Consider the following 27,221-nt stretch of genomic DNA (forward strand, 5'->3'; position numbering starts at 1 on the left):
GTGTGTGTGTTTCTCTTTCTCATTGCAACTCAAATAGATAAATAAATCCTACCAAGGGGAGGTGAGGATGGCAGACTTAGTTAGGCCCAGCTCCTTCCTCTGCTTCTTGGCTCAACGTGAGATCTGTCCTCTGCACCCACTCTGCCATCCATCACCCTCATAAAACACCGGACCAATGGGCCCTCACGTGGTTCAACTGCAGAGCCTGAAACCACGAGCCACAATAATTTCTCTTGCTGTTTAGGAAGCCCCTCTCTAGCACTTGCTATAATGATGACAAACCAAGGAACTGGGCTAAAGGCAATCCTCCCGGTGGGATCCACAGGCCAAGTCCCCACCCACAGAGTGTTCACCACAACCCCACAGAAGACAGGCTCACTCGCTATGAAAGTTCCCTCCCAAGATGTCTAAAAGCTTCACAATATGTGTCTTCCACTGACTTTCCGGAATAATCCAGCTGCCGTAAGAGTTGGACTTGGATTAGCAAGACTGGTTCGAGACTTTTTTCACAAGATTCCCCATTGGATACAAAACTCATCTCGAATTTTATTTCCTACCTAGCAGTTCAAACATATTTTTTGGCATTTAAAAATTGATGGTCAAATAAGAGCAAATCTAACCTGGGGAGGTGGTGAAAGATCCCGCCTATAGCAACAGTGTACTGTTCTCTCTCACTCAACTTCACCCTTAATCATAGAGCATAAGATGGTGGGATGTGTCCATCCTGCCATGGGGAAAGGACAAGTAGCCTGCCTCCTACTCAGCTTCAGTAAATAGACCGGCAAAATCTAATGCATTTTCCATGTTTATTCACTGGCTTTTAAAGATTTATTTCTCTATTTTGAAAGCCAGAGTTACAGAGAGAGAGAGAGCTTCCATCTGCTGGTGCAAACTCTCCAGGACTACGCAACAGCCAGCAACAGGCCAGGCTACAACCAAGAGCTTTGTCCAAGTTCCCCACGTGGCAGGGGCTGCAGCACCTGCACTTCCACTGCTTTTCCCAGGTCATTAGCAGGGAACTAGACCAGGAGGAGAGCCACTGGGACAGAAGCCAGCACCCACATGGGGTGTTGCTGTCACAGTGACTTAACAGCCTATGTCACAACACTGGTCCCATTCACTGATTTTTCAACATCAATATTTCATTTGCCCCAACCTGCCCCAAACCACTCTTTATGTCTCAACTCTAAAGCAAACTTATGCGGTCACTTTCAGTTTAAAAAGTTGAACTGAGGAAACGTGGCTTTATTTAGAAGGGCTGAGGAAGGTTCAATGTGGAGAAAGCAATGACTGTGACAGCAGATGAACCAGGTCCCGGGGCAGCCCTCAGTTAGTCACCACCTGACCGCAGGCCAACCAACAATCAGCTTTTCAAAGCCTCAGCTTCTCAAAGCCACAGCTTCCCAGGCTGGGCTTCTAAGGCTGCCGATGCTCAGCCACTTGCGTGGGTGAGGGTCCGTGGGAGCTTGAGACTCATTCTCCCGCTTAGCCACTGTAACCATTGACAACTGGTTTCAGTCCACCTTCTTTGCAACAGAGATAGCAACAACACCTGCCTCCCAGCCTCCAGTGCTGCAGGAAACACTGTGCACAAAATATTCTACCTCCTATCCAACAGCAAGCAAGGCGTGTCACCTACGATTAGGACCACACGCATCCCCCATCCCTGGCAAGCATCACAGGACTCTCACGGGTGGCCCACATGGTAGGTGCCCCATTCATGTGAGTTGCCTCTATGGTTATTGCATAGTATGAGGGCAGCAACAGGGAAGGATTTCTATGGACCTGGGGACACAGCGTTGTCTTCCCACACTTCTCTTAGTGTGCAAGTAAGCACTGACATTTACTCATAGTCTCCAAGATGGAGAGAGAAGATGAGCTTGTGGCACAGGTAATTCTTACAGATAATCAAACCATGTCTTTCTGACACAGCCCAACAACAATCACTCCTAGTACCACAGTTCCTAGTGGCAGCTCTTCCTATAGGAGGCCCGCTAGGAACATCCCCAAGGGGAAACACTCAACACCTCTTGAAGGGTGCAAGAAATGCATCCTGGGAAGAGTGGGGAATGAAGGGAATGGCTCCTGAGTCACACCATCCCTCATCTTTCTTTTGCACCAAGCGTCTCTCATTGACAGTTACTCATAGGGCCTTGGTAGGTTATGAAACCTGGTGATGAAAACAGGTCTGGCCTTTCTCGTGGGGGAGAAACGCGAAAGGCTGGCCAGAAGATGTGGGGAAGAGAACAGCGCGTGCTCCGCCAGGCAGATAGTGAGAGCTCCCCAGCCAGAGAGCAGGCGTGAGCTGTTTAAAACCAGAATCTTCTGCCAGCAAACCCCTGAGCAGAACTTGTGACTTCTTCATATAGCGCTCGCCCCTTTATAACGGAAGAGAGCTATAGGAGCCTATTATTGTGAAGAAAGAGTCCACCCTAATTTCTGTAGCGATGAGTAAGCAGGAATTGTGGCTCCTCAGCCTCCCGCGGCTGTCCTGCCTTTGCTCCGCAGGATCATGCTCAAGAATGAATCACAATAAAACCGCTAAAGGGCGGTGCCATCAACCTGGTTTAAGATGCCTGGGACGGAGAGTTATTTTTAATATTATCTAAAATCAGATCGCGGGACACATAAAAGATATTTTTAAGGTTCTGCATTTAGGCCTCTGCCCAGCACATATTCAAGTCTATTTTTACTCAAAAATCAAAGGCACCATATTTGGAAAGAATTATTCTGCCTCTAATAGCCATCTTTAATTGGTCATCTCTGTGGTCTAAAATGCATGTATGTCCTTACCAGCCATCTTCCCCTGTGCTGATGCCTTAGCATCGTGACACATACTTTGAGAATTGTAGCCCATTTGTGGCCATTGGCCTAAAGGACAGCCACAGAAGCCAGGAAAAGCCAGTGGAGAAGATGACCCCAGACGCCTTTTAATCCAATGTGGTGATGGTCTCGTACATTCTCTCCCAACTCCCTTCTTACATTTGCTTAATAGCACAACCCAGTGCTAGTTTCCCACTAGCAATCTGGGGACCAGTTGTGAGGGCCCTGACCTCCACAGAGAAGGGGTCATTGCAACAACATCAGTAACATCAGGCCCATCAGCAAAACCCATGCCATCGACAACCCTGCATTCAAACGTGCCCAAACTAGACGAAATAACATGACAGAAACATGCCACCATGTAGATTCTGATGCTCTCAGCTTCCACCTGGGGAATGCCAACTGTAGGGCTACACCATCCTGGGCTCTGTTTTCCCCATTGCTAACTCCATCAGCAAGTCTCTCCAAGCTTGCTCAAATCCTCAGAGTATTCATAAAGCCCTGGTCCTGAATGTCTTATAACTCAGTGACCAGTAGAGAACTCCCTTACAGTGTATTGAAGATGTAGCTGAACCTTGCCTTGGTTGGCTCTCTTACTGCTGCATATATGGCTTGTTCGTATTTGAGAGGCAGAGTTATAGAGAGAAAAGAGCAAGCAAAGAGAGAGCTCTTCCATCCGCTGGCCATTTCCCCAGATGGCTGCCTCAACCAGGGCGAGGCCAAGCCACAGCCAGCAGCTTCATCCAGGTCTCCCACAAAGACCCAGGGGCCCCTGCACTTAGGTCATCTTCTGCCACTTCACCACAGAAAGCAGGGAACAGGATTTGAAATGGAACAGCTGGGACTCAAAGTAGTGCCCATATGAGATGCTGGTAGTGCAGGCTTTACCCATTGTGCCACAGGGCCAGTCCCTTTTAGTATCTGATCCCCCATATCAGTCCCTTCCCAAGTATGTCTTGCGAACCCTGGATCCTGGACCACGTGGATTAATATCCAAAGGCATGTGTTGATAATGCAAGGATCCTGGCCATGCACACAACGTGGCGTCAGAGTTAAGGTTAGGAAACTATGTAATGAACTATGTGAACCACAATTTGGGAGTCACCTGCTGTAGACGAGGAATAACAAAGATCCCTCCCAAATTCACAGCCTTTGGGGAGATTTTTCAGACCATAGCCACGTGTCCTCATTGCCTTCCTTCCTTCTCTCTGGCCCAGCACACATGGGCTTTGAGCTGCCACATTCCTGATCCTCCCAGGGAAGGGCTAGACAGAAGGGTATTCACTGGAGCACAGGTGAAAGTGCCTCCCTCCCCACCCTCACACTCCTCTTCCCCTGCACCGAGGGGTGTGTGAAGGAGCCAACACAGCCTCTTCCTTGATTCGTGGGCTCCCTGGGAACCTTTGTTCCCATGGGCAGTGCAAATCTGACACCACAAAAGACACCAGCAGGTGCTAAGCCTCCCATCCCTGGCCAGGGGATGATAGAAGTAGGGAAGGGTCTTTTGTGACTGGGGATCCTGAATGGTGCGAATGGTGATGAGAGCTTCCAAGAGATCCAGAAGAACCAGCCAGCCACTGGCCAAAGCGAATGACCCCAAACAAATAGCAAGATAGGTCAAAGAATCCTATGTAGATTCTGAGAAAAATAGCCAGACCAGGAGATTCTCAGTCAATCACGAAAAGCTTACACCGGCACATCGTAACACACATTTGGCAATCACCTATCCTATGCACTTTCTGCTCCTGGCTCAGGTCCCTTGGCTTGCCAGATCAGACCACTTCTGTGAGTTACTCTGTTTCTGAGACATTCCCTGCTCACCAGCCAATGAAATGGACACACAGCCACCCTTTCGCAGCAACTAGCCCCAGTATGATAAAGCATGCCAGTGCTTCCCTGAGGGTTAAGATTTTCCCTTTGCTGGCAGATCCGCTTGTCGCTGTCATTGTAGTTTATCTTCTGCTCATTCACGAAGCCTCACAAGTCATATTACAAAAGCAGTGTGATTTCCACCCTGGCAGCTACGCACCAGTTATTAAAAACTCAACAGCTGATGTTATTGTAAGGACTTATTCCAATATTCCACCCTGGACCCTGCGCCATTTCTTCTTCCTCACTGCTCACGGAATTCGCGCCAGTCCAGCCATCCACCAATCAGATGTAACCTGGCATTCCACCTGAGAATCCCACCCCCAATCTCCCAGCCCCTTCCCCAAACCCGCCCACTCGCCAATCATCCCCAGGCATTCACTTGCAGGCACCAATCCCCTGGGGCCTTGACCTCAATCCCTCCCAATCCCCGCCCCCCCCACACCTGGCAGACAAAAAAGGCCCCCAGGTGCGGTTCGCCCCTTTTTGCTCTCTCTCTTCCTCTCCTTGGTTCCTCTCCCCTGCTCTTCCTCCCTTCCCTCCCCTTCCCCTGTTCCTGCCCCACTCGGTTCTCTCTCTCTCTCTTGCTCTCTCTTGCTCTTGCTCTTGCTCTCTCCTTGGTTCCTCTCCCCTGCTCTCCCTCTCCTCCTTCTTACCTCCCTTCCCCCTCCTTCCCCTTCCCCTATTCCTGCCCCGCTGGAATAAACTTCCTAAGATATGTTGTTGTGTCTGGTGTTTTCAGCTCACGGTAAAGAACCAGGTTGCGAGAATTAGCTGCGCGTAAAGTATCTTAATATCCTGTTACCTAAAACTAGAACTCTTACACTCTTTTAAATAACTAACATTTGGTGCCGTGACCGGTCGGTTTCCCCCGGCACTTGGTGACGTGGCCTTTGGGCCTTTGGCCACTACCGGGACCCGAACCGTGAGAACTGTGATCAGTGTTAACTGTCTTCATCTGCGCCACCGAGACTCGTCAGCAGCCATCAGAATCCGTCTCCATCTGCCTGCTGGTTCGTGAATTCATCTCCAACGGCCTGTTCCTGATTTCGCCTGCTGGTTCCAGAATTCTCTACCTCCACGTTCCTGAGTTCATCTAACTTGACCGTGCTGGCATCTGCATCCATCCAGCAGCAACGTTGCCCAGACGCATGCTCCCTGGTACTCCATCTCCACGCGGAGCACACAAGGTATTCCCCATCTTTCCGAATGCCACGTTGTTGCATGCATACACTGTTGTAAATAGGGTTGCCTTCCTCAGCCCTTGGAGTTTTGGGTTTGGCTTGGCATATTTGTGCTCCTCTGAATAGGTCTGATTTTCCACTTCTGGGAGTTTTTGGGAGACCGGTTCTGTAAACCCCGGCCGAGTGCCGTGTCTCTAAGCCACTGGGCTGAAGTCCCCCGACCACTGGGTCACTCTGGGGGCCCCCCTGTACCTCCGAGTCGGGCCACTGGGCTGTTAACAACTTCGGATACAGGCGGTGTTTGGGGACCTGGCTCGTCCCTTACATAGGGGGTGACGACCTTCTACGAGAGCCGTCTTTTCCTGACCACTGGGTCTGACCACTGGGTCGTTTTTACGGACCACTGGGTCCACCATGGTAAACCCCAGCCGGGTGCCGTGTCTCTTAGCCACTGGGCGGAAGTCCCCCGACCACTGGGTCACTCTGGGGGCCCCCCTGTACCTCCAAGTCGGGCCACTGGGCTGTTAATGACTTCGGATACAGGCGGTGTTTGGGGACCTGGCTCGTCCCTTACGTAGGGGGTGACGACCTTCTACGAGAGCCGTCTTTTCCTGACCACTGGGTCGCTTTTACGGACCACTGGGTCCACCATGGTAATCAGTCCTGAGTTGTAATAATGGGAGCTATTTCTTCATCGCCAGTTCCTCCCAACACCCCTTTGGGCTGTCTTCTAGCAAATTTAGACACCCTTTAATTGGCTTGTTACCTAAAACTTTAATACGCCTCTGTGATGTGGATTGGCCCCACTATTCCCTAGCTAACTCCTTCAAGTGGCCAGTTAATGGCATTTCGGATCCGGACATCTTTCGGAACCTAGCTCATTGCTGCATGCATTCGGAAAAATCGGGGGAAGTCTCATTCCTCTTCACTCTCGGCTTTCTGTCTGTCTTTTCCGTAGTTTTCTAGCCATGAAGTAGGAAACCCCAGTGCCCTCTTCCAGGGTTCTGGTGCCACGTGCAACCGCCATCTTATCTTCCATGTGCAGTCGACCCCCACTCTCTCTGTCTGCCATCTTGCCTTTTCTCTCCCTGCCATCCCCCACTGTTTGAAGGTCTCCATTTGCTCCCCACTGGGAAGCAAAGATTTCCTGTTTAGAACTTTTCTGTTTTAGCCCTTAGCCTAACTTGCTCTCCCAGTTTCTTTTGTCTTGACCACATCCAAACACCCTAAGGGCCTACATTTCTGTAGCTTTCCCTCCCACCCCTTAGCAGAGAGGGGTGGAGTAAGAGATAAGTGATTTAGCCTTTCCTTTTAAAAAAAGGGGAAAAGAAAAAAGTGCAACTTGTTCTGTAACTTAATGTAATGTGAAGTAAATAGATGCTAATGTTTGTTTCTAGGTTCCAATAGATACTATTGCATCCATTGCAGATAGAGCTAAAGTTAAACAGTAAGCTATAGGTTCCAACTGAAAGCATCTTTAATTTGGGTTTCTGAGAGCAAGATATAATTCTAAATAACTGGTAACTTTAAACTGATAACTTTAAAGCATTTTGAAACTTTAAACTTGTTTTTCAAAGGCTGTTACAAAAGCTGTTTTGTTTTATAATGTATGTTAATTGATATACATGAACATGTTTACTTGGCAAGCTATGTAACCTATTCTAATTGACTTATACATGAGAATTGCTAAGTTAAATCTCTTAATTTTGTAAATAATTCCTTGAGATTAGGGCCACAGAGAAATCCTCCAACTTAGAATGCTTGAGGAATGACTGAGTATATTCCATTAGATCCTATACAGAAGAGAATAGGTGCTGTATAGATGCTAGATTCTTAACTACCCTGGATGTTAGGACAGAACTTTAGAAACTTACAAATGGGACCTGAACATACCCTGATATCCTCTTAAAGAGGTCACTATGGTCTTTTACCTTAAAGACCAGGAGGGGATCCCATGGCAGAGCAGGATGAGAGAGGTGTGTGCTCCTGGTTCCAGTGAGACCCCCGGAGGCCTCCCAAGTGCTCTTCATTGCAGAAGCAATGGACACTTCGCGAAGAATCATCAGAAAGGACACCCAGGGCCATGTCCCAGCTACCAAGGAGGTCACTGGAGATGTGACTGCCCCTGAAGGCCAAGTACTTCAGGTCAGTCATTTCCCATTGGATCTCCCACATGGGACGGAAGCAGCCCTGGAACCTGCACAGGCTCAAGGCCATCCACGGACTTCGGTGACACCACAGAACAGCACCCAAGAGTCACGGGTGGTTCTCACAGTGGAAGGGAAAACTGTAAGTTTCCATATGGACACTGCCTTCTGTATCCTAGCTAGCTTTGGCTTCTTCCCTCTCTTACAGTGACCATCAGGGTCTCTCAGAAGCCCCAAATTAGCTTAGGTGACAGAGTAATCTAGAAGCTCAGAAAAGAAGCCATTTTGAGGGAAAAGTTAGTTAACCTGTAACTGTTCAGCCTGCGTCAATGACCAGGCTGCTGATAGGCATATTTGCCATCTCGCTCTTCAGTTTTACTAGACTTCACTGAGGTAGGACCCCTGAACTGTTGTAAGGTAGACTTCGTGTCTTGCTTATTTGCCAAGTTATTTTGGATTTCTCAGCTCATCCGCTTAAGATTCTTATGTTCCTCAATTGCTAGTACATGCTTGTTAGCCTGTAAGTTAGTAGATTGCTTGCCTCTGCCTTAAAGTGTGTAAAGTTCTGTAAAATCTTGTTGGAATACTAAATAGTTAAAATCTTGTGCCATCTACAATGTGACCAGTAGGTCTCGTACCAGAATGTTTTAAGTGCTGTGCTTTATGTTCTAGGCTAGATGTCTTCCTGAGACTCTTAGGGCTTATAATGATTGGTAAAGTATAATTGTTTAGAAAAATCAAGCACTTGCCCGTTCCCTAGCTAGATGCAAAACTACTATAGCATTTCCAAATGGAAGTTGGCTTGCATTTATCTGTATGTTCTGATGCCACATACTAATCCTTTCATTGTTTCAGATAACAATTTTATACAACCGAAAAGGTTTCATGTGTTCCATTGCATTCATTGGGTATGTTTCAAAATTTGGGATATGAAATAGTTTAGTTAAACCTAATATAAATCTAGTCCATTGTTTTAATCTAATGTAATGTTTCCTCTAACAAAGGTTGAAACCGGACAATTCTTTTATATCTAAGCTTGAAAGCCCAAGCATTCCATCTGGGTTTCTAACTGAACTCCTGACCTGCTAAGTTGGGAAAGATTATAATTCTAATATGTTTTGTTATCTAGACCAAGAAAGAGAAGCCTTCAAGTGCCAGGCAGTAGTACTTCAGACATCTGATGACTTCTACCTTCTACCAGGAACCTCTAGAACCCCCCTACTGCTACAGTTGCTCAATGCCCCCTTTCAGCTCGAAGAAGCTAGAGCGGTCGTCGTCCCGTTATCCCTGTTCACTCCTGTTTGGAAATGTGAGGAGTTAGATAGTATGATAGGCAGTCAGGGTCTCTGGTTCCTGGTGAAGCTACTTTGTCTGCACTGACCGTTCAGGAGTAATGAAGAATCCAGTATAACAAGGCCTGGCTAAGAGAAAATGAACTCAAGCCAGCTTTTCCAAGGGACTCTTAATAACCCTTCCCTCCATTCCCATCCACTGAAATGTAAAAATTTTTTTTTCTAATCAAACCATTAACAAGTTTCTTTTGCAGGACTGGAAGCGTTCGTCCATCTCCCATTCCTCCCACCAGGCTGCAACCACTGCCAAGAGAAAACAGCTCCTAGAAGCCATAGAGAACAATGCCCCTCTTCCTTTATATATAACAAAAGGGAGGAATGTAAGGACTTATTCCAATATCCCACCCTGGACCCTGCGCCATTTCTTCTTCCTCACTGCTCACGGAATTCGCGCCAGTCCAGCCATCCACCAATCAGATGTAACCTGGCATTCCACCTGAGAATCCCACCCCAATCTCCCAGCCCCTTCCCCAACCCCGCCCACTCACCAATCATCCCCAGGCATTCACCTGCAGGCACCAATCCCCTGGGGCCTTGACCTCAATCCCTCCCAATCCCCGCCCCCCACACCTGGCAGACAAAAAAGGCCCCCAGGTGCGGTTCGCCCCTTTTTGCTCTCTCTCTTCCTCTCCTTGGTTCCTCTCCCCTGCTCTTCCTCCCTTCCCTCCCCTTCCCCTGTTCCTGCCCCACTCGGTTCTCTCTCTCTCTCTCTTGCTCTCTCTTGCTCTTGCTCTTGCTCTCTCCTTGGTTCCTCTCCCCTGCTCTCCCTCTCCTCCTTCTTACCTCCCTTCCCCCTCCTTCCCCTTCCCCTATTCCTGCCCCGCTGGAATAAACTTCCTAAGATACGTCGTTGCGTCTGGTGTTTTCAGCTCACGGTAAAGAACCAGGTTGCGAGAATTAGCTGCGCGTAAAGTATCTTAATATCGTATAACCTAAAACTAGAACTCTTACACTCTTAAATAACTAACAGTCATGAATGCAACTCTGGAATTAAGCCTTCTGGGACTGGGGCTTTCAGCGCCTTCTGGGAACCCAAGACCCATTGATGGCACGGGGGGGGGGGCTCTTTTGTTGTTTCAGTTTTCGTTTATCATATTTACATAACTGAGAAGTATGCATGCCCATACAGCTAATTGGGGTGGGAAGGGTCAAAGAATTGGAGAAAGTGGACAAGACCATTGTTTCCAGTTGTCTTTTTCTTCTTCCTGTATTTGGGGGAGAGGGGGAGGGTGAGAAGCTACACCCAGCATCCTAACTGCATCAGAAACCAGGAATGGGGAACAGCCACCCAATGGGATCCTTAAAGAGCAAATAAATCAAACTTGAGGTTCTCTTATGGAAAAGTGTTGATTCAAACTCAAGCAGTTGTGCAGTGTAGCTTTGTACAGAGAAATCATGTTTGCATAGAAAGAGCAAGGAGTAGGTTTGAATGTACATAGAGCTGCCGTGCCCTCCATCAGCTGCACATGGACTCTTCTTTGTCTTACAGTAGAAGCACAGGACTTTCTTCATCACCTTACCGCTCATGTGATGAATGAAAAAGTCAGGACTCTGGAAGAATCAATGTTTCGCACAGTATCAGGAGGAGGAATCAATGATGTGAGTCTCCAATGCAATCACCCTTTCAGAGGTGGGCTCCTAGTGGGGAGCTGTTCCTGTGCATGCTGACAGCAGCTAAGACCCGACCTGTGTGGTGATCTTGCGGTCACAGACTCCAGGTCATCAGGTCATCACTGTCCTGCAGAGGTAACCAACAGTCGTCAATCCAACCACCTGGCAACTGACCTGCACGGTGCAAAAAAATGTAAATGTTGTCAAAAGCTGAGACACAACTACTTTTTCACCTCTTCTTTTTCACCTGAAGAGCTCAGGCTTATAAGAATCAAAATCAGTCACTAACTTGTTCAAATCTCGACCTTCTCCTGTTTCAGTGTCTGGGGATACTGGTCGCAGACCAATCCAGCGAAGGCCAGTGCGTTACACAGTGTCACACCTGGGCAAATCTGGCCCAGCAGAGGCTCTGTGGGAAGTCAGTGACTCTGCAGTGAACTGATAACCAGGCCCTCTTTAAACTGGGAATGCCGACATGTGGTAAAAAACTGACATGGTCCTTGGAAAGAAGATCATTCCATTTTTTTCTTTATTTTGAAAATTCTTTATATGTAGGGAACCTGGGGTGGGGGCTATTATGCAAAATGAACTAAGACGATCAAAGAAGAAAAAATATCCGTGATCTCAACTGATAAATATAATTTAATACAAAAAAGAGCCTCGAAGGTCTCCTGCCTCCAAGGACGACAGTCACACGGCTGGAGTCAGGGTCCTCTATCCCAGTACGAGTAACCAACAAGAAGCACCCAGATCACAACCCAAAACTCCAGATTTTAAGAACAGGTGAATATGGGGAACTCCAGACCCTAAGTGCAAGCCCTTCTCTCGGGAATAGCTCCACACTCAACATGCACGCAACGTCAACTGCTGGGGAAATACGCAGAACGACACGGCAGCTGCAGTCTGCTCCCTTCACCTCCAGGCCCATGCACACACCCATGCACACACCCACCTACACTGTCTCCTAAGAACACATGTATCGGTTTCCTCACCCAACTTCCCTAACATGTTTGAGAGCATTTCTAGAATATTCTACAGAGTCCAAAGTGATGCTGTTACATATACTAGCACGTACTACAGAGGTGATATCTTGTATTACCAGTCCTTTCTTATGCTGCTTTATCGCTGCATTTAGAAATGACTTTCTATAAATAGGACTGCTTGCTCACTCTTAAATCTTACTCACTGTCTTCTGCATAAAAAAATAACTTAAATAAGGATGTAGGCAAGATGCATTAGTCCCGGTCACCCTGTCTCTCTGCTCAGAAACCACTTTCTTCTCCTGTCACATTTCTTCTAGTTCTCGTTCACCTCCTACCTGTTGAACTATACTATGAAGTCACATGATTTAGGGCAACTTGGAGGTCAAAAGTCAAAAGTCAACTTGGACCCAGTACAGTAGCCTAGTGGCTTAAGTTCTCATCTTGTATACACCAGGATCCCACAAGGGCGCCAGTTCATGTCCTGGCGGCCCCACTTCCCATCCAGCTCCCTCCTTGTGGCCTGGAAAAGCAGTAGAGGACGGCCCAAAGCTTTGGGACCCTGCACCCGCGGGGGAGACCTGGAAGAAGCTCCAGGCTCCGGGCTTTGGATCAGCTCAACTCCAGCCATTGCAGCTGCTTGGGGAGTGAATTGGCAGACAGAAGATCTTCATCTCTGTCTCTCCTCCTCTTTTTATATCTGACTTTCCAATAAAAATTCATAAATCTTTTTTTTTTAAGAAAATCATCTCAATTGGAGGATTTCAATATCAGAATTGATCAGCATGAACAAACGTAGCTGTGGAACAGTTGGGAGCCCTGAGAACCTGATCAGATCTTTGTATTGGAATACCGGTAGAAATTTCCATCATGATCGCGACACTCGTTTGCTCATAAACTCTGAGGAAGATAACTTTCCATTCAGTTTTGCTACAAAATCAGAAAGGAAGCTGTAAGCCCTTAGGGCGCTTAGGGAGACAACAGGTGACTTTGTACAAATGCTCAAGGTTTCAGGCAAGCTTTGTTGCGCCGTCTTGTTGCAGGAGGGGCACTTTCTGAATTCCACAGGGGACACCTGGGTTCCAGCTTGATGTTTCTGCCTGGCTTCTGGAATGGAGAGGGGTAGTAAACTTCGGGGATGTTAAATCTTGCCACTTGTCAGTGCACAGCCGGACGTGAAGGATGCACTGTTACCAATGGAACATTCGTCTGGGATGCTTGGCCCCATCTAGCCCCCTAAGAACAACACCTAAAACAATGAAGTCAGTCCGGGTGACCACGATGCCGCCCCCCACATGCTCCCGATGCACACAATGTCCACGGGTGTTTCTAGAACGTAAACACTCAGCAGCCGTAGGGTCAATGTGTGCGAACACGGGAGGGGCCACAGGTGAGGAGCCACGCAGCAGCTCACATATACACAGTGTTACTCAGTGGTTTCCACATCCACAGTAAGGGTCTGGGTGCAAGAAGAGCAAGACTGTCAAACACAGCTGAGAGACAAAGCTAGGAACAGAGAGAAGGGATTTAGGCAACGGGGTGGGGGAGGGGATCTGTGCATGGTCTCACCCATTCCTTCCACCAGACTGGGGGCACGTGCTCCCACCCACTCCATGTCCCACACGACCCAGCATCACCTGCACCTCAGCCAGCCGTGTCACTAGCTGATGCTGGGGGGTGGTGAACTGAATACCAGCTAAGGGAGAGGTCACGGTGTCATGGCAGGAAGTAGCTCTCAGGATCCAGTCCTCCTGAGCATCCTGAGCTCCAAACCCAAGCCCAGTGCTCTGCACCTGCTCCGTGGGTGGGGCTTCCCCTGCATCTTGGTGGAGGATGAGCACCAAGTGCATGCAGCATGTAGCCTGGGGCTGCTGGGGTCTTCCCCTCCCCCATCTTCATCTCACATGCATCAAGAGATGCTACTTGAATCTTCCTCCATGTTTAAAACATTAAAGAAGAAATAAATCGCAGACGGGGTAAGGGCAGAAAGAGAATAAAATGAGAATGCCTATGCCTGGCTCTTTGGCACATGAAGAGTTAACAACCCTGGCAGAGGAACAGGTGCTGCCCCAATTTGCCTGGGGAAGAGGGGCAGCTGGGGGGGCTCCCAGTCCCAGTCGCTGGAGCAAGCCTTGCACAGGCAGCTGCCTGCGGGAGATTGATGGGCTGCAGAGGAAAAGAGCGGGTGGAGTACGCCAGCGTCACCCCTGTCACCATCAGCAGGCCGAAGCAGTGGCTCCCGGAATGACATTGGAAGGTCAGCCAATCAGGCGCAGAGATGCCACCTCCAAGGAGTACACACAGACACACACACACACACACTCTCACACAAACACACACGCCAGCTGTGCCAGCCATGCCAGCCTGGGCTCCCTGGTTGGTTTGGAAGGCAGGATGCAAATGGATTTACAGACCTACCAGCCTGCTCCCTCCCCTCCTCCAGAGCACACACCTCCTGTGCCTTTCTGAGTGCCTTCTAGCTTCCTCAATCCTGCTGCAAACCTTTCCTGTCTTTGCACAGTGGCAAACACAAGACTGCGGGCCCCTGCCTGGCTGCAGCACCCTTGGCAACGCTGCCCTGTCACAGGAGTGCGGCTGCAGTGAGCTGGAGTAAGCCGAGCAAGTGGCTTTGCAGGAAGCCCCCCCCGCCCCCAGTCAGCCTGCGCAGCGTTCCTTGCCTGCTCTGCCCATGGCTGCTGCACCAGTCGGGAGAGGTCTGCCGCCCACTAGTGTCCTACCGCGGGGACACAATTGACATGCAGGTAGCGCCAGCTCTCAATCTCCCAGGCTGACAGCACTGGGTAGGCACCAGGGCCCAGCACGCACCTCAGCCAAGAGAAAGCCTTATGCCACCATCCAGGCTCCCTAGGCTGCGGGACTGGGTGGGCCAGACACACGCAGGGAAAGCAGGAAATGGGCATGCATGTTTCAGACGAAGTATGTTCTCTCAGCCCCGCCTCCAATCGATTCCTGGTGGGTCCATCCACCATCTCCCCCCTTCACATCCAGCTCCTCTAACCCCTTGCAGATGCCGTAGGCTTGTGTAAACACTGGAGAAAGCCTTTACTTTATTTTACATATGAAAATGACCTATCCCCTATGGTATTCCCAGGTCTTTGTAAAAAATCTTCCCCATAGCAAGTCTTCATGCACGTTTCAAAACACCTCATGCCCCTGACTCCACCTACATCAACAATAAAATCCTTTGACGGGTGCAAGGAGGTCCAGAAACACAGACACTTAAATCGGCATTCTGTCTTCTTAGCCAACACCATCTCCCCTCCCAGTGTGCTGCGTTGCACCGATGTGGGCTTGGTGACTCATTGCTCCCCACGGCAGCAGCGGACTGTGGTCAGAACCAAGTGGCCGAGGAGAGAACCAAGAAGTGGAGCGGGATCAGCTGGCATTTAGGAAAGGTCTGGCTGACATTTCATCCTTCTACAGAGGGCATCTTGTAGGGGCCCGCAGCTCGAGCACAGAGGCGCAGGCTCGTGGATGAACTCTGCAATCCCAGCGTAGCATCCCCATCTGCTCCATCACCGTGGAGGAGGGCGAGAGGGGAGACGCAAGCGAGGCCTGGAATGAGTCGCCCAGCCGTGTGCTCTGCTCTCACCCACATTTTCTTTGAACTAAATACACAGTCATCTGCTGAGCCTACAAGGGACCCTTACGCTTAATGGAGCCTCTTCGACACTGAACCCAAGGACCGAGTGTGTGGCTGTGACATGCTGTCCAGTGAACTGATGGTGCCCAAAGGGGCTTCATGTCCGGCTCCTCTTCTACCCCCCGCTGGTCTCACTCTTATCACCCTGCCCCCTCTAGTCACCTGGACACCTACGCCTGCTGGGAGCAGGGTTCAGCAAAGCTCAGAATCCCAGGGTTCTAAGACGGCTGTCAGAGGTGTGTGTGTGCAAGAATCAGAGATGTCAGCATGCCAACAAAATGTGTGACCCCCAGCACCTGTACAGCCGAGGCATCATTCAGTTTATCTGGAGGCCCCGCCGTGCTTTTCAGCAGAATGTTCAGCTGCAGCATGCTTGCTGGGCTCGCCATGGTGAGACTGTGATGCCACGGAGTGCAGCAGGCTGCCTGGGAGACACTGGGCGCCGTGTGCGCGTGTGTGCCTGTGCACACGTGCGCCCCTGCTCCCTGTGCTGGGCTGGGCCTTGGCAGAGCTCTGCGGAACATGTCAGGTGCTTGGAAGCACCAGTCCTCCCCCTTGGCAGGTGAAGTCATTCATTCAAGGGTTTAACTCACAGAGGGCCTGCTCCCGCCTCCTGGCCCAGCTGCAGGAAGACATCAGCACACATTCTACAACCGCACAAAGGCCATAGTGTCTACTGTTGAGATGTACACCCCTGTGGCCTTGTCGCTGCCGCCACCATGCTCAACGGCATCACCGTCTAGATCAGCCATTTAGATCTCCGAGGCCTAGTACCAATCAATGTATTTTAGGATCAAATCATCTCTTCTCACACCTGTGTAGCATTAAAGAAGAAGAAGGCAGACCCAAACACAATGGCCACTGACCAAAAGGAAAATGTCCTCCTGTGCTTGTCTCACTCCGAGAGGCAGGGGCATTCACACTCATGGCCCTGGAAACACGCTGGCATGCACGGGCAGAGGCAAGCCAAACGGGGCTCCTGTCTGATTGGACGCACCTTACATCTGGCCTGAACAGCATGCCTTGAAAAGCTCCTTAAAGTTCCACCTCCACTCCCCCTCCGATAGAAATAAAATACACAAGACCCCAAAGTTCCACCGTCAAGATTTTTTTTTAATATTCCCTCCTGTAAAGAGAGGGCCATTTTTCTGTGAGATCAGCTCACAGCCTTCTCCGGCTCCTAGGATCAAATCACACAGCAGGGCAAGGTGCTGTCCGGATCCCTCCTGGCCCTCTGTGCATGAGAGCAGTCATCATGGCGATGGGATTAGCACAGGACCAGGAGAGCTGCAAAAAGAAGGGAAGACGCACATCCGAGCACGTTCACCCCTGCGTCTGCTTCCTTCTTCGAGCAGAGTTGTGGGTTTTCCACAGTGCTGTCGCCATCCCATGGATCAGTCAGCCCTGAGATTATTTTAGTTATGAAACGCTGATTCAAAAAACAAAACAAAACACACACATACTGTCCAGCCTGCCTGCATGATGGCCTCCTGTGTCATGAAGCCCCCTCGGCATGCCTGCCATTTCCAGCTTCAGCTGCAAGTCAGGTACCAGATGCCTGAACCCGTAAGCACAGACTTCCCCACGCCATCATCCTTCCCAGCATCACGCATCTCCGTAACCAGGGCCTTGCCAAGGAGCCCAGATGATGGGCTCGGCTGATGGGCGAACCAGCCGTTGGAGGTCTATGGCCCTGGGATTCATTCAGAAGCGTTTGTCCATGGTCCATGTTAGCAGAGCTGCACAAGGCCTGCCGTCCCCTGGCACCTCACCCCTGACTCCCCAGAGCACATCAGCCCCTCTCCCCACCCTCTGCACCTGGGAAGAGGGCAGGACAGAGCACCACCCCCTGGAGCAATGCTTTCCAAATCAAAGTTGCCGACACTGTTACATTGCAGAAGAGAGAGCAACCTTGCTGTCCTAACGTGGGTTTGGGGAGCTCCTGCTATCAGGTCTGCTTTTGCTTCCACATCAATTTATTTAAAAGAAGAAGAACATGTAGGCATCCCCTCTGGCCTGCTGGATGCTAATTCCAGAAGCACCTGCTGGCTGGCAAAAGCAGCGCGTTGCTATGTGTGACAAGCACCCTGAGCTCCCCTCCGAGGCTTCCAGGAAAATCCCCCTGCTCCTGCTGTATGTTCTCACATGAGCCAAATTTCCTCTGTGCTCTGCGTTCTCTCGCTCACTTGCTCAGTCTCTCCTTCTCCCGGGGAAAGGAGTCAGCTGCGTGGTTTAATTCTAACCAGCGGCAGGTTCTAGGTTCTATGCAGATGCGCGTTCTGAAGTGAGGAATTGAAGCTGCAGCTACTCCCCGGCCTTGCCAGACGACAGCTTCCTCTGACCCGCACACGAGAGCCAGCCATTCACACCTGCGAGTTCATATTTACGCGACGACAGGCAGGCGAAGGTGCAGCCTCACTCACTAATTGCGTGTGACTTGGTGGAGAGCAAGAGCTTTCCAAACACCCAGGAAAAGAGCCTAGCCAAACACAGCAACTGGCTGGGTGTGGGGTAGGGAATGCTAGATTCAGAACCCTGCCTGATTTCATTTGTACAACCACACAGGTGTGTGCGTGCGTGTGTGTACATGTGTGTGTTTAATTCGTCAACATTTCAAGATGATGTAATGCTTCTCGGTGCATATTTTTACACGCACGGCTGTGAGGGATACGTAGTAACACGGGGTGGGAGGACATAGAAAGAGAGAGATTCCTTAAAGCCTGCTTTGGTGTCGGAGCACCATCAGTTAGCAGAATTAAAGCACCTGGCTTGTAAAAGCTTTGAATCTGAGAAGACTCTTAATTGCCCTTCCACCTGCCTGTGCTTGGGTACGTCCCTGTTCAGGCTGTGATATTCCAAGTCTGTTTCCTGTCTCTCCTGCTTTTACCAGACCGCCTTCCTCCGCATAAGGTAGCTCTCCCGTGCTGGAGTGAGGCTCCGAGCCGTCACTTGGCTAGGTAAGCGTCTGCCAACGATTACAGAGCAATTTCTCCCCCGGCCTCTCTTCATCGCTGCCTCTCCTCACCCGGAGATTTTTTTTAATTAGTAATAATATTAAATATATACATATAGAAAAGCATGAAGAATTAAAAAGGGAAGCAGATTCATCTTTGCATCCAATCTACCCCACACCCCCACCGCGCGCGCTCACACACACACACACACACACACACACACACACGGATCAATGACAAGAAATGAAATTCATCACAAACCGAAAGGCTCACCATTCGCGAAGCTCTGGAACAAGGAGAGGGCCAGTATCCACATGCCCCTGCCGCTCCCCGGCCTCCCGCGAGCGACGCGCCGGCCTCGCCCCCCGCGCTCCGCCCGGCCCGGCTCCGCTCGCCGCTCGCCACTCGCCACCTGCCCGGGGGCCGCAGCCCGCCCGCCCGCCGCCGCTGCTGCCGCCGCCGCCGAGCCGCCCAGGCACGCGGCGCGGCCGGGCTCCGGGGCGAGGGCTGCGCTCCTTGCACACCTGCTCCCGGGCGCCGCGCCCGCCGCTGCGGCCAGAGCCCAGGTGCGCCGTCAGCTCAGGGGGCCGCCGGCAGGTCGGCAGGTGCAGAGAGCCGCAGACGCGGGCGTGAGCTCATCCCGGGCACCCGGCGCCCCGAATGCGCAGCCAGCGGCCTCGCGTGCGCCAGCCCTCACCCTCCACATCCAGGCAGCAGGCGGGCGGGCAGGCTCATCTTTCCTGGGCTCCGGCCTTGATCACATGGATTCCTCTGCTAACCTTCCCTGCCTGCGAGCCCCGGGGCCGAGCCGAGCGCGGAGGCGAGCGGGGACCCCTCCCCTGCCTCTGGCCGCTGGGGCGCTCTGCAGTCTGAACGCAGCCGCCGAACTGGAGGCAGGACCGGCGAGAGCGCAGCCACCACACAGTCACGCACAGTCATCGGGATGAATTTCTTAGAGGCTTAAATAATCATTTCAGCAGCCGATTATTTTTAGTTATTTTCTTGCCGGTTGCTAATAAGACGTGGCCAGGGGTGACCATTCCGGAAGGTTGCCAGGCAAACAGAGGTGACCATGAAACGTTCGCAATTTTAATGACATGTGTGCCGCTGGATTCAGATTCCGTATTTACCCTCGGAGAAAAAAAAAAAGTCCAGTTCATTTGCCTAAAGGGAAATGCTGTCACCACATTCTGGCTGCTACCAGAAAGATCTTGGTGATTTCATGGGCTAATTTTTAATTAGCTCTAGGACCTGGTGGAATACAAACATGAGCAAATTCTAATGTTGCTCTCTGAAGGGTGCCCGAAATGATTAAAGCAGATGAAAATAACTGATAATTCGAGTCATCCCGAACGGGCCACCCCTGCCACATTCCTGTGAGAAGCCAACATGGTAACCTGTGCTGCACATCCTGCATGACCCTTGAGATCATGGGAATATTCACAGAAAATCCCCAATCCTAGGCCAGCGCTATGCAGAACCACAGTCACCAGGACTGAGGGCATCCCTGTGGAAGACCCCCTGGGGGGAAGAGGGGTGCAGGGCTTGTGTGGGGGGGACACAGGGTCCTGTTTTCCTGGGAGATGGACCATCTTCTCTTCATGACATGCAGGTGCCTCTCCAGATCCAAAAAGGAAAGTCGGTGCACCTGAGGCGGCTCGCTGTACACACAGGAAGAGCAAATGGTGAGGCAGAAACAAAATGGTGCTTTACCAGGCTTGGGCACAAGATGGCCAGGCCCTGTGTGCTAGCAGGGGTCAGCTCAGCCCCGGAGGCTGCGGGCTGCCCTGGCTCTGCAGCTGTGGGGCATCGCATGCCGCCGCCCACTCAGCCTGCATCCTGCCCCACTGAGCCACACTCGGGGGCCTCCGGCTGTGCCTGCACTGGGCGCTGCCTTCCAGAAAGCCGGGCACCGCGGGCCTGATGCCTCCCTTCCTGCCTCTAGCCAGGAAGACTTCTCGTTCATTCGGTTCACTCACTGCTCACTGCACACCTGACCACTGTGAGGCTCAGCTTGACCTTGAGTGCCAAAGGCTCGTCACAGGGGTCAGCACCCCGCGCCCATGGTATCCACAGCCGCGCACACTTGTAGCACAGTCTCACCGTGGTGCAGTGACTGGGTTTGGGAACAGAACTGGTTACAAGCGTAAAATGAAAATGGAGGGTCCTTTTTTCTCAGTGCAGAAAAGGCGCCCAAGTACTGAAATGGAAAGCCTCTTCCTTTGTTTCCGTCTCTCCACCCCGCTCCCAGTCCTCCCATCAAGGTTTGATCTGTTACTGAATGCCACCTGCTCTTGGCATGCACTCAGCCCCTCACAGTGCCAGGACCCTATCAGGTACCCTCGCAGATTTAGTAGCCCATGTCCGTGGGTCATTTCCTGTCCCTCCGCTTGGACCCATGCTCTCTGTATAGCCAGGGTTGGGGGACTGGAGAAGCCAGTCTCCCTTTTCCATGGACCACTGCCCCAACAGAAGTCAGGGGACCCCCCACCCCAAAGGGATTATAGCCTCCATTCTGGGATGCTCTGGGTGCCTGGATCCTAGATGGGCCAAATTCAAGTCCCTTGCAGACCATGCTATGGCACAGTGGGCATGGGATGAGGCCCTTCTCTGATGTCCCGTACAGCACCTGCCCACTCTCGATCCTCGCTGCACATAGGCCCAGGCTCCCATCTGGGGTGACAGCTAATGGCAGAACGCCGTGTTCATGTCCCCTACTGCGAGGACAGAGGCTGACCTGGGCCCAGGAGACCATGGAGAGGAAGTGGACAGCTGCTACTCTCTTTGGAAGTATCAGCAAGATGCAGGATGCTGCAGGGTCCAGAGCTTTAAGCAACTGTCCCATTGCCCCACAGACTGAGAAAACATTGGTTTGGAAGTGATACTGTTTTAAATATATGCACATGGCAGTTGATCTCAAGGGCAAGCCCTTATGACAGTGGGACCAGGGGAACACTGGGACAGTACACTGGTTCTGCCCATCAAGTGAGTGTCCTGTGGTTATGTATCTATGCACCTGCCACAGCCTGGAAGGTCCAGTGGTGTGTCTTCAGCTGTATTTACACAACACACTAGACAACGGCATTTAGAAGTTTAATCGCTGGTTAAGATGCCACTTGGTTCGGCTGCATCCCCGTCCCCACTGAGACTACCTGGGATTAAGACCTGGCTCCATTTTCCACTCCAGTCAGGTCCAAGCCAGGCTAGGCCTTGAAGAGAGATTGATGCTGACTCTGGCATATCAGGCTAAGCCTCTGCCTGTGGCACATCCCATATGAGCACGGATTCGAATCTCTGCTGCTCCATTAATTTAATTTGGATTAATTTAATATTATTTTACTTTAATATTATTTGCATAGTTGAGAGGGATGCACACCCAAATGGGCCTCTAATCAGAGTGCGGAGGGAGACGGAGAGACGACCGCTCCTTGCTGTTAAATTGCATCAACACCCGGGGATAGGATCATTTGACGAAGCCTTAGAGACCCCAGTGTGGGTCAGTGTTCCAAAGGTGTTATTTGAGAGATTGTTGGCTTCATTGCACCAGTGTTGGGAAAATCTTTCAAGGTCTATTGGCTGACCAAGTCCACCTTAGCCCATCCACAGGGCCTTGGCCAGTCCTTGGCCAGGAACTGCTTTGTTTTCCAACCTCTAATTAGGCTTTCGGCGTCCTCTGTTGGCCTAGGTGAGCTGGCTGTCTTGTCCACCATATGCATATGAGCATGCTGTCTACTGCACAGGCATCAGCAACTGAGTAGGCCCAGTCCCAACACCTTCATTTCAAGGTTGGACCACATATATTGTGTTTTTCCCTGTGGCCAGGATCTGAGTCCAACCATCTAGCTAGGGAGCTCCCCCAAGAAAACTTACCTGAGGGACCTCAGACTCGACTCTTGTGTATGCCAGCCAGTGCAGGGTGAGTCACCCTGTCACCTGCACCAGCTAATGTTCTACTGTTGGATGCAGCTGCTTGGTCAGTTCCACCCCAGCACCATCGCTCATGCAAACTGATGGGTATTGCGGCCTAGCCCAGCCCAGCCTGCCACAGGCCCAGTTTTCACACACACCAGCAAATGCTATGGCCTACTAAGGGTGACCCCAATAATGCTAACCAGACCACCCCCAGTCCCGGTTTTTCATATGTCGCATGTGCTACTGCCTAGCCTACTCCATCCCATATCTCATCTGGCTCTTGTGTGCACCCATGGGTGCGGAAGCTGAGCTCAGCCCAATCCATCCCAGATAGACCTGGGCCACACATATGCGATTGGGTGTTGCTGTTTTGATCAAGCTGGCACAACCATGGCCCTAGCTCTCATGTAGCCCCACAGGCGAGTGTTCACAATTCCCTTACCAACCCGACTACTAGCCCCAGATCTTGTGCCTGCCAGGGGTTACTGCAGTCTAGCCTAATATGACTCATATCTAGTCCTGGCACTTGCTAGCGAGTGCTGCACGCTAGCCCAGTCTGGCCTGTACCCAGATTGGCACCATGCTGGCCAGTGAGGGCAAGCCTGATAGGGGAAGCAGTCCAGTTTGATACACCTCACCCCCAGTCTTGGCATTTATCAGCAGGTACTGAAGCCTGGGTCAGCCTTGGCCTGGTCTACCTGCCTGGCAGGAGTTGGGGTCCAACCCAGCCTGGTCTGTCCCTGTTCTGGCTCTTGTTCACACAAGTGTGTGCTGAGGACTGACCCAGCCTGGCCCATTTCCCCAGACCCGATTCATATATGTCCATGGGCGCTACAGTCCTGCCTGCCCTGGTCTTCCACCAGCCCTAGTTCTCATACTCACCAGTGGGAGCTGTAGCCTATCAGAAGAGTCCCCAGAGTTCCCCTACCAGACCTGTTCCCACCTCAGGATCCTGCATGTGCTGGTGCATGCTTCAACCCAGTCAGGCATTGGCCACTCGCAGTCTTAGCTCTCTGATGGGTGTTGCACCCTAGCCCAGCCAGGAGTGGACCATACTCTGCCCTGGCTCTCCTGCATGCCAGTGAGTGCTGTTGCCTGATCCAGCCTAGCCTGCCCCGGACCTGGCCCACACCAATGCAGATAAGTGCTGTAGCCTTGCCTAGATTGGCCCACCCCCAGTCCCGCTACTATGTTCCCCAGCAGTTCCCAACAGGCCCCCTCCCAGCCATGGATCTCACACATGCAGGCAGGTGCTTTTTCCTCAGGTCTGGCCTTTACATGTGCCAATGGTGCTGCAGCCTGGTCCAGGCCAGCCCTCTCCCAGCCTGGCTCCTATGAGTGTCAGGTGAGTTCCATAGTCCAGCATGGCTTAGCCCATCATCACCCTCAGCTCTCCACTAAGCCAGCAGGTGCTGCAGTCCTCATGTGGACAAGCCCACAGTTCCCTACAGTATCTGCCCTGCACACACACACACATATACACACACACACACACACACACACACACACACACACACACACACACACGCACACACTCATCTAGTTCACCAGTCCCCTGCAGAATCTGCCCCCATAACCAGTTCTCTCACATTCTGGTGGGTGCTGTGGGCCTGATGTGGCCCAACCATGCATAACTACTTTGGCCTAGCCCAGCCAGGCATGCCTCCAAGCCCTAGCTTTTGCCCAGTGGGCAATTGGCAAATCTATTTAGCCCTGCCCAGATCTCCCATGTGGGTGGATAGATGCCTTGGCACCAAGATTTGCCCTCCAATTTCCTGCCTCCCCCACCACCATCGACTCCATATTGGCTCCTTCACCTACCTGCAAGTGCAGTGGTTCAGTCTGTGGAAGACCCCGGAAGTTATTCCTCCCCTGTCAAACATGCCCTCAGCTGATCCCACTCCAACCCGTCCTCAAGTCCTCTTCCCCAGACAGTCTGCAACACCCCAACCCTGGGACTGTGGGCGGCAGGTCCCAGCCAGCACTCCATGCCTCCCACACCAGCTCTCAATGCCTTCCACACATGCCCTAAGAAAAAAGAAAAGAACAGGCAATTATGCTGGCATACTAGTATAGTTAACACAAATTTGGCATTAACCATGCCCGAAAGACTAACCATCCACTGGCTGCTTCCCTCCCAGCCTTATAACACGTACCTAGGTACAATTCAGTCTAGCCAGTTGCCAACAGCTGGTGGATGATCCACTTCTGATCCAGCTCCCTACTGACAGTCTGGGAAAGCAGCAGATAATTGGGCTCCTACATTCACATGGGAGACCCAGAAGAAGCTTCTGGATTCTGGCTTTGGACCAGCCCACCTGAGGCCACTGTGGCCACTGGGGAGTGAAATGACAAGTACAAGATCTCTCTGCTTATCTCCTTCTCACTCTACACCTTTCAAATAAAAATACATATTTTAATAAACAATATTTTACTTTTTCACTTTAATAAATTGATTAAAATAAAGCTTATTTTAATAAATAACATTTTATAAAATGTTAATATGGAGCCTTTTATGAATTATAAATATCTGTGAATTAATTCCATAGTGAACATGTATTAATATGAACAGATCAGATTCTGTGTATTTCATAAGCGCAGTCCAAGAGAACCCACGCTTTTCCGACTCCTCTGCCCCTCCCCAACACCCTCTCCCTCCCCTCTCTCCTCATCAGTTTTTACAAAGACATCATGACTTTAATTCACCCTATATCCACGGGATTCATTTACCGTTAATAGCAATATTCACCAGTAAAAAGCAGGAACAGCACAATCCCTGCACAGGATCAAACAGCAATCATATCCCAAAGTGACCATTTCATTCCAATCTTTATTAACTGCCATACAAACCGCGCGGTATATGTCCGTATGAGACTGGGCTGTTTCTTTACGTGTAATAATTCCCAGCTGCATCCATTTTGTTCCAAAGGACAGGATTTCCTTCCTTTTTACGGCTGTGTAATATTCTGTAGAATGTCTATACCACATGTTCTTTATTCAGTCATCAGCTGATTCCATGGCTTATATCATGATGAGCTGCTATAAACACGGGGGTACGGATCACTCAAATGCCAATTTCATTTCCTTTTTCTGTAAAAGCCCAGGAGACACATGGCTGGGTCATGTAGTAGATATCATCAACCAAAAATATACATTTTTTTAAAAATCTGACATTTGGCGTTTGTATTTCCTTGTTGTTGTTGCTTTGGATTTTTAAAAAGACTCATTTGTTTATTTAAAAGCAAGAGTTAGAGAGATGAGACAGTGAATTCTCCATCTGTTGGTCCGCTCCTCAAATGACTCTGAGAGTCGGAGTTAGACTGTTCTGAAGCCAGGAGATTCTTCTGGGTCTCCACAGGGACCCAAGCACTTGCGACATCTTCCACTGCTTTCCCAGGCACGTTAGCAGGAGCTGGATCAGAAATGGGGCAAACGCCTGCCCATGTGGGAGGCTCACACCCCAGGCAAGGGCTCTACCCACTACCCCACAGCACCCAGCAGGAGACTGACACCCCAGGCAAGGGCCCCACCCACTACCCCACAGCACCCAGCGGGGAGGCTGACACCCCAGGCAAGGGCCCCACTCACTACCCCCACAGCACCCAGTGGGGAGGCTGACACCCCAGGCAAGGGCCCCACCCACTACCCCACAGCCCCAAGGGGGGAGGCTGACACCCCAGGCAAGGGCCCCACCCACTACCCCACAGCACCCAGGGGGGAGGCTGACACCCCAGGCAAGGTCCCTGCCCATTACCCCACAGCACCCAGGGGGGAGACTGACACCCCAGGCAAGGGCCCCACCCACTACCCCACAGCACCCAGCGGGGAGGCTGACACCCCAGGCAAGGGCCCCACCCACTACCCCACAGCACCCAGCGGGGAGGCTGACACCCCAGGCAAGGGCCCTGCCCATTACCCCACAGCACCCAGGGGGGAGACTGACACCCCAGGCAAGGGCCCCACCCACTACCCCACAGCACCCAGCGGGGAGGCTGACACCCCAGGCAAGGTCCCTGCCCACTACCCCACAGCACCCAGTGGGAGGCTTTTGCATTCTGGAGGAGAGCGGTGCTCAGTTCCCCTGCATCCTCTGATTGAATCCCACATGGCCTCGCCCATCCTCTCTCCATCTCCCTGAAGCTCTGGGTCAACCGTCAGTGGAAGAGAGATAGAGTCACTCTGCTGGTGCTAAACCTGAGTTCCCCTGCCACCTGGTCGCCCTGTGTCCTGAGGGAGGAATGCGGGTGACGTCTCTGAAGCAAGGGGCGCTGGTAGACTGGGGTGAGGGAGGGGTGGGTAGGCAAAAGGGTCACCATGATGGGAAGGCTCGTCTCACCCAGACAAGAATTACCTGCGCTGCTTCCCCGGGGCTTCCTGAACAAAGGGTAGCAAACTGGGTGGTTTGAAATGACAGCAACATTCAGCCTTGCAGCTCTGCAAGATAAAGACCCAAAGCCAAGGTGCTCTGAGATGTGAAGTACTTAGACCTGTCAGGAAGAACCCTTCCTGGCCTCACCCTGGCTTCCTCCATGTCCCACGACTTGTGGTGGCATCACTGGTCTCTCTGCTTCTGTCTCCACAGAGCCTGCTTGATGGCCGCCTAGCGTGGCCATGTCCCTCTGCTCTCTTAGCATCAGCATTCACTCACTGAACTCTGGACTCACCCTACCCCTATGTGACTCGTTAGCTATTCCATCAACAACCTGCATTCTGCCTCCATCCACA

The 27,221-nt window shown here is 51.3% G+C and overlaps 1 protein-coding gene across 1 annotated transcript in view; it reads right to left on the reverse strand.

Moving 5' to 3' along the window:
- DSCAM (DS cell adhesion molecule) overlaps nt 1-19,370 on the reverse strand; it is a 600,899-nt gene extending 581,529 nt beyond the window's left edge. Inside the window, exon 1 of the mRNA XM_040986640.1 lies at nt 18,858-19,370. Coding sequence (XP_040842574.1) covers nt 18,858-18,900 — 43 coding nt within the window. The 5' untranslated portion in view covers nt 18,901-19,370. The remainder of the gene's footprint in view (nt 1-18,857) is intronic.
- Between the last annotated feature and the right edge of the window lie 7,851 nt (nt 19,371-27,221).

The sequence above is a fragment of the Ochotona curzoniae genome, unplaced genomic scaffold (assembly GCF_017591425.1).
Source record: "Ochotona curzoniae isolate NIBS_2020 unplaced genomic scaffold, NIBS_Ocur_1.0 contig_4516, whole genome shotgun sequence".
Lineage (NCBI taxonomy): Eukaryota > Metazoa > Chordata > Mammalia > Lagomorpha > Ochotonidae > Ochotona > Ochotona curzoniae.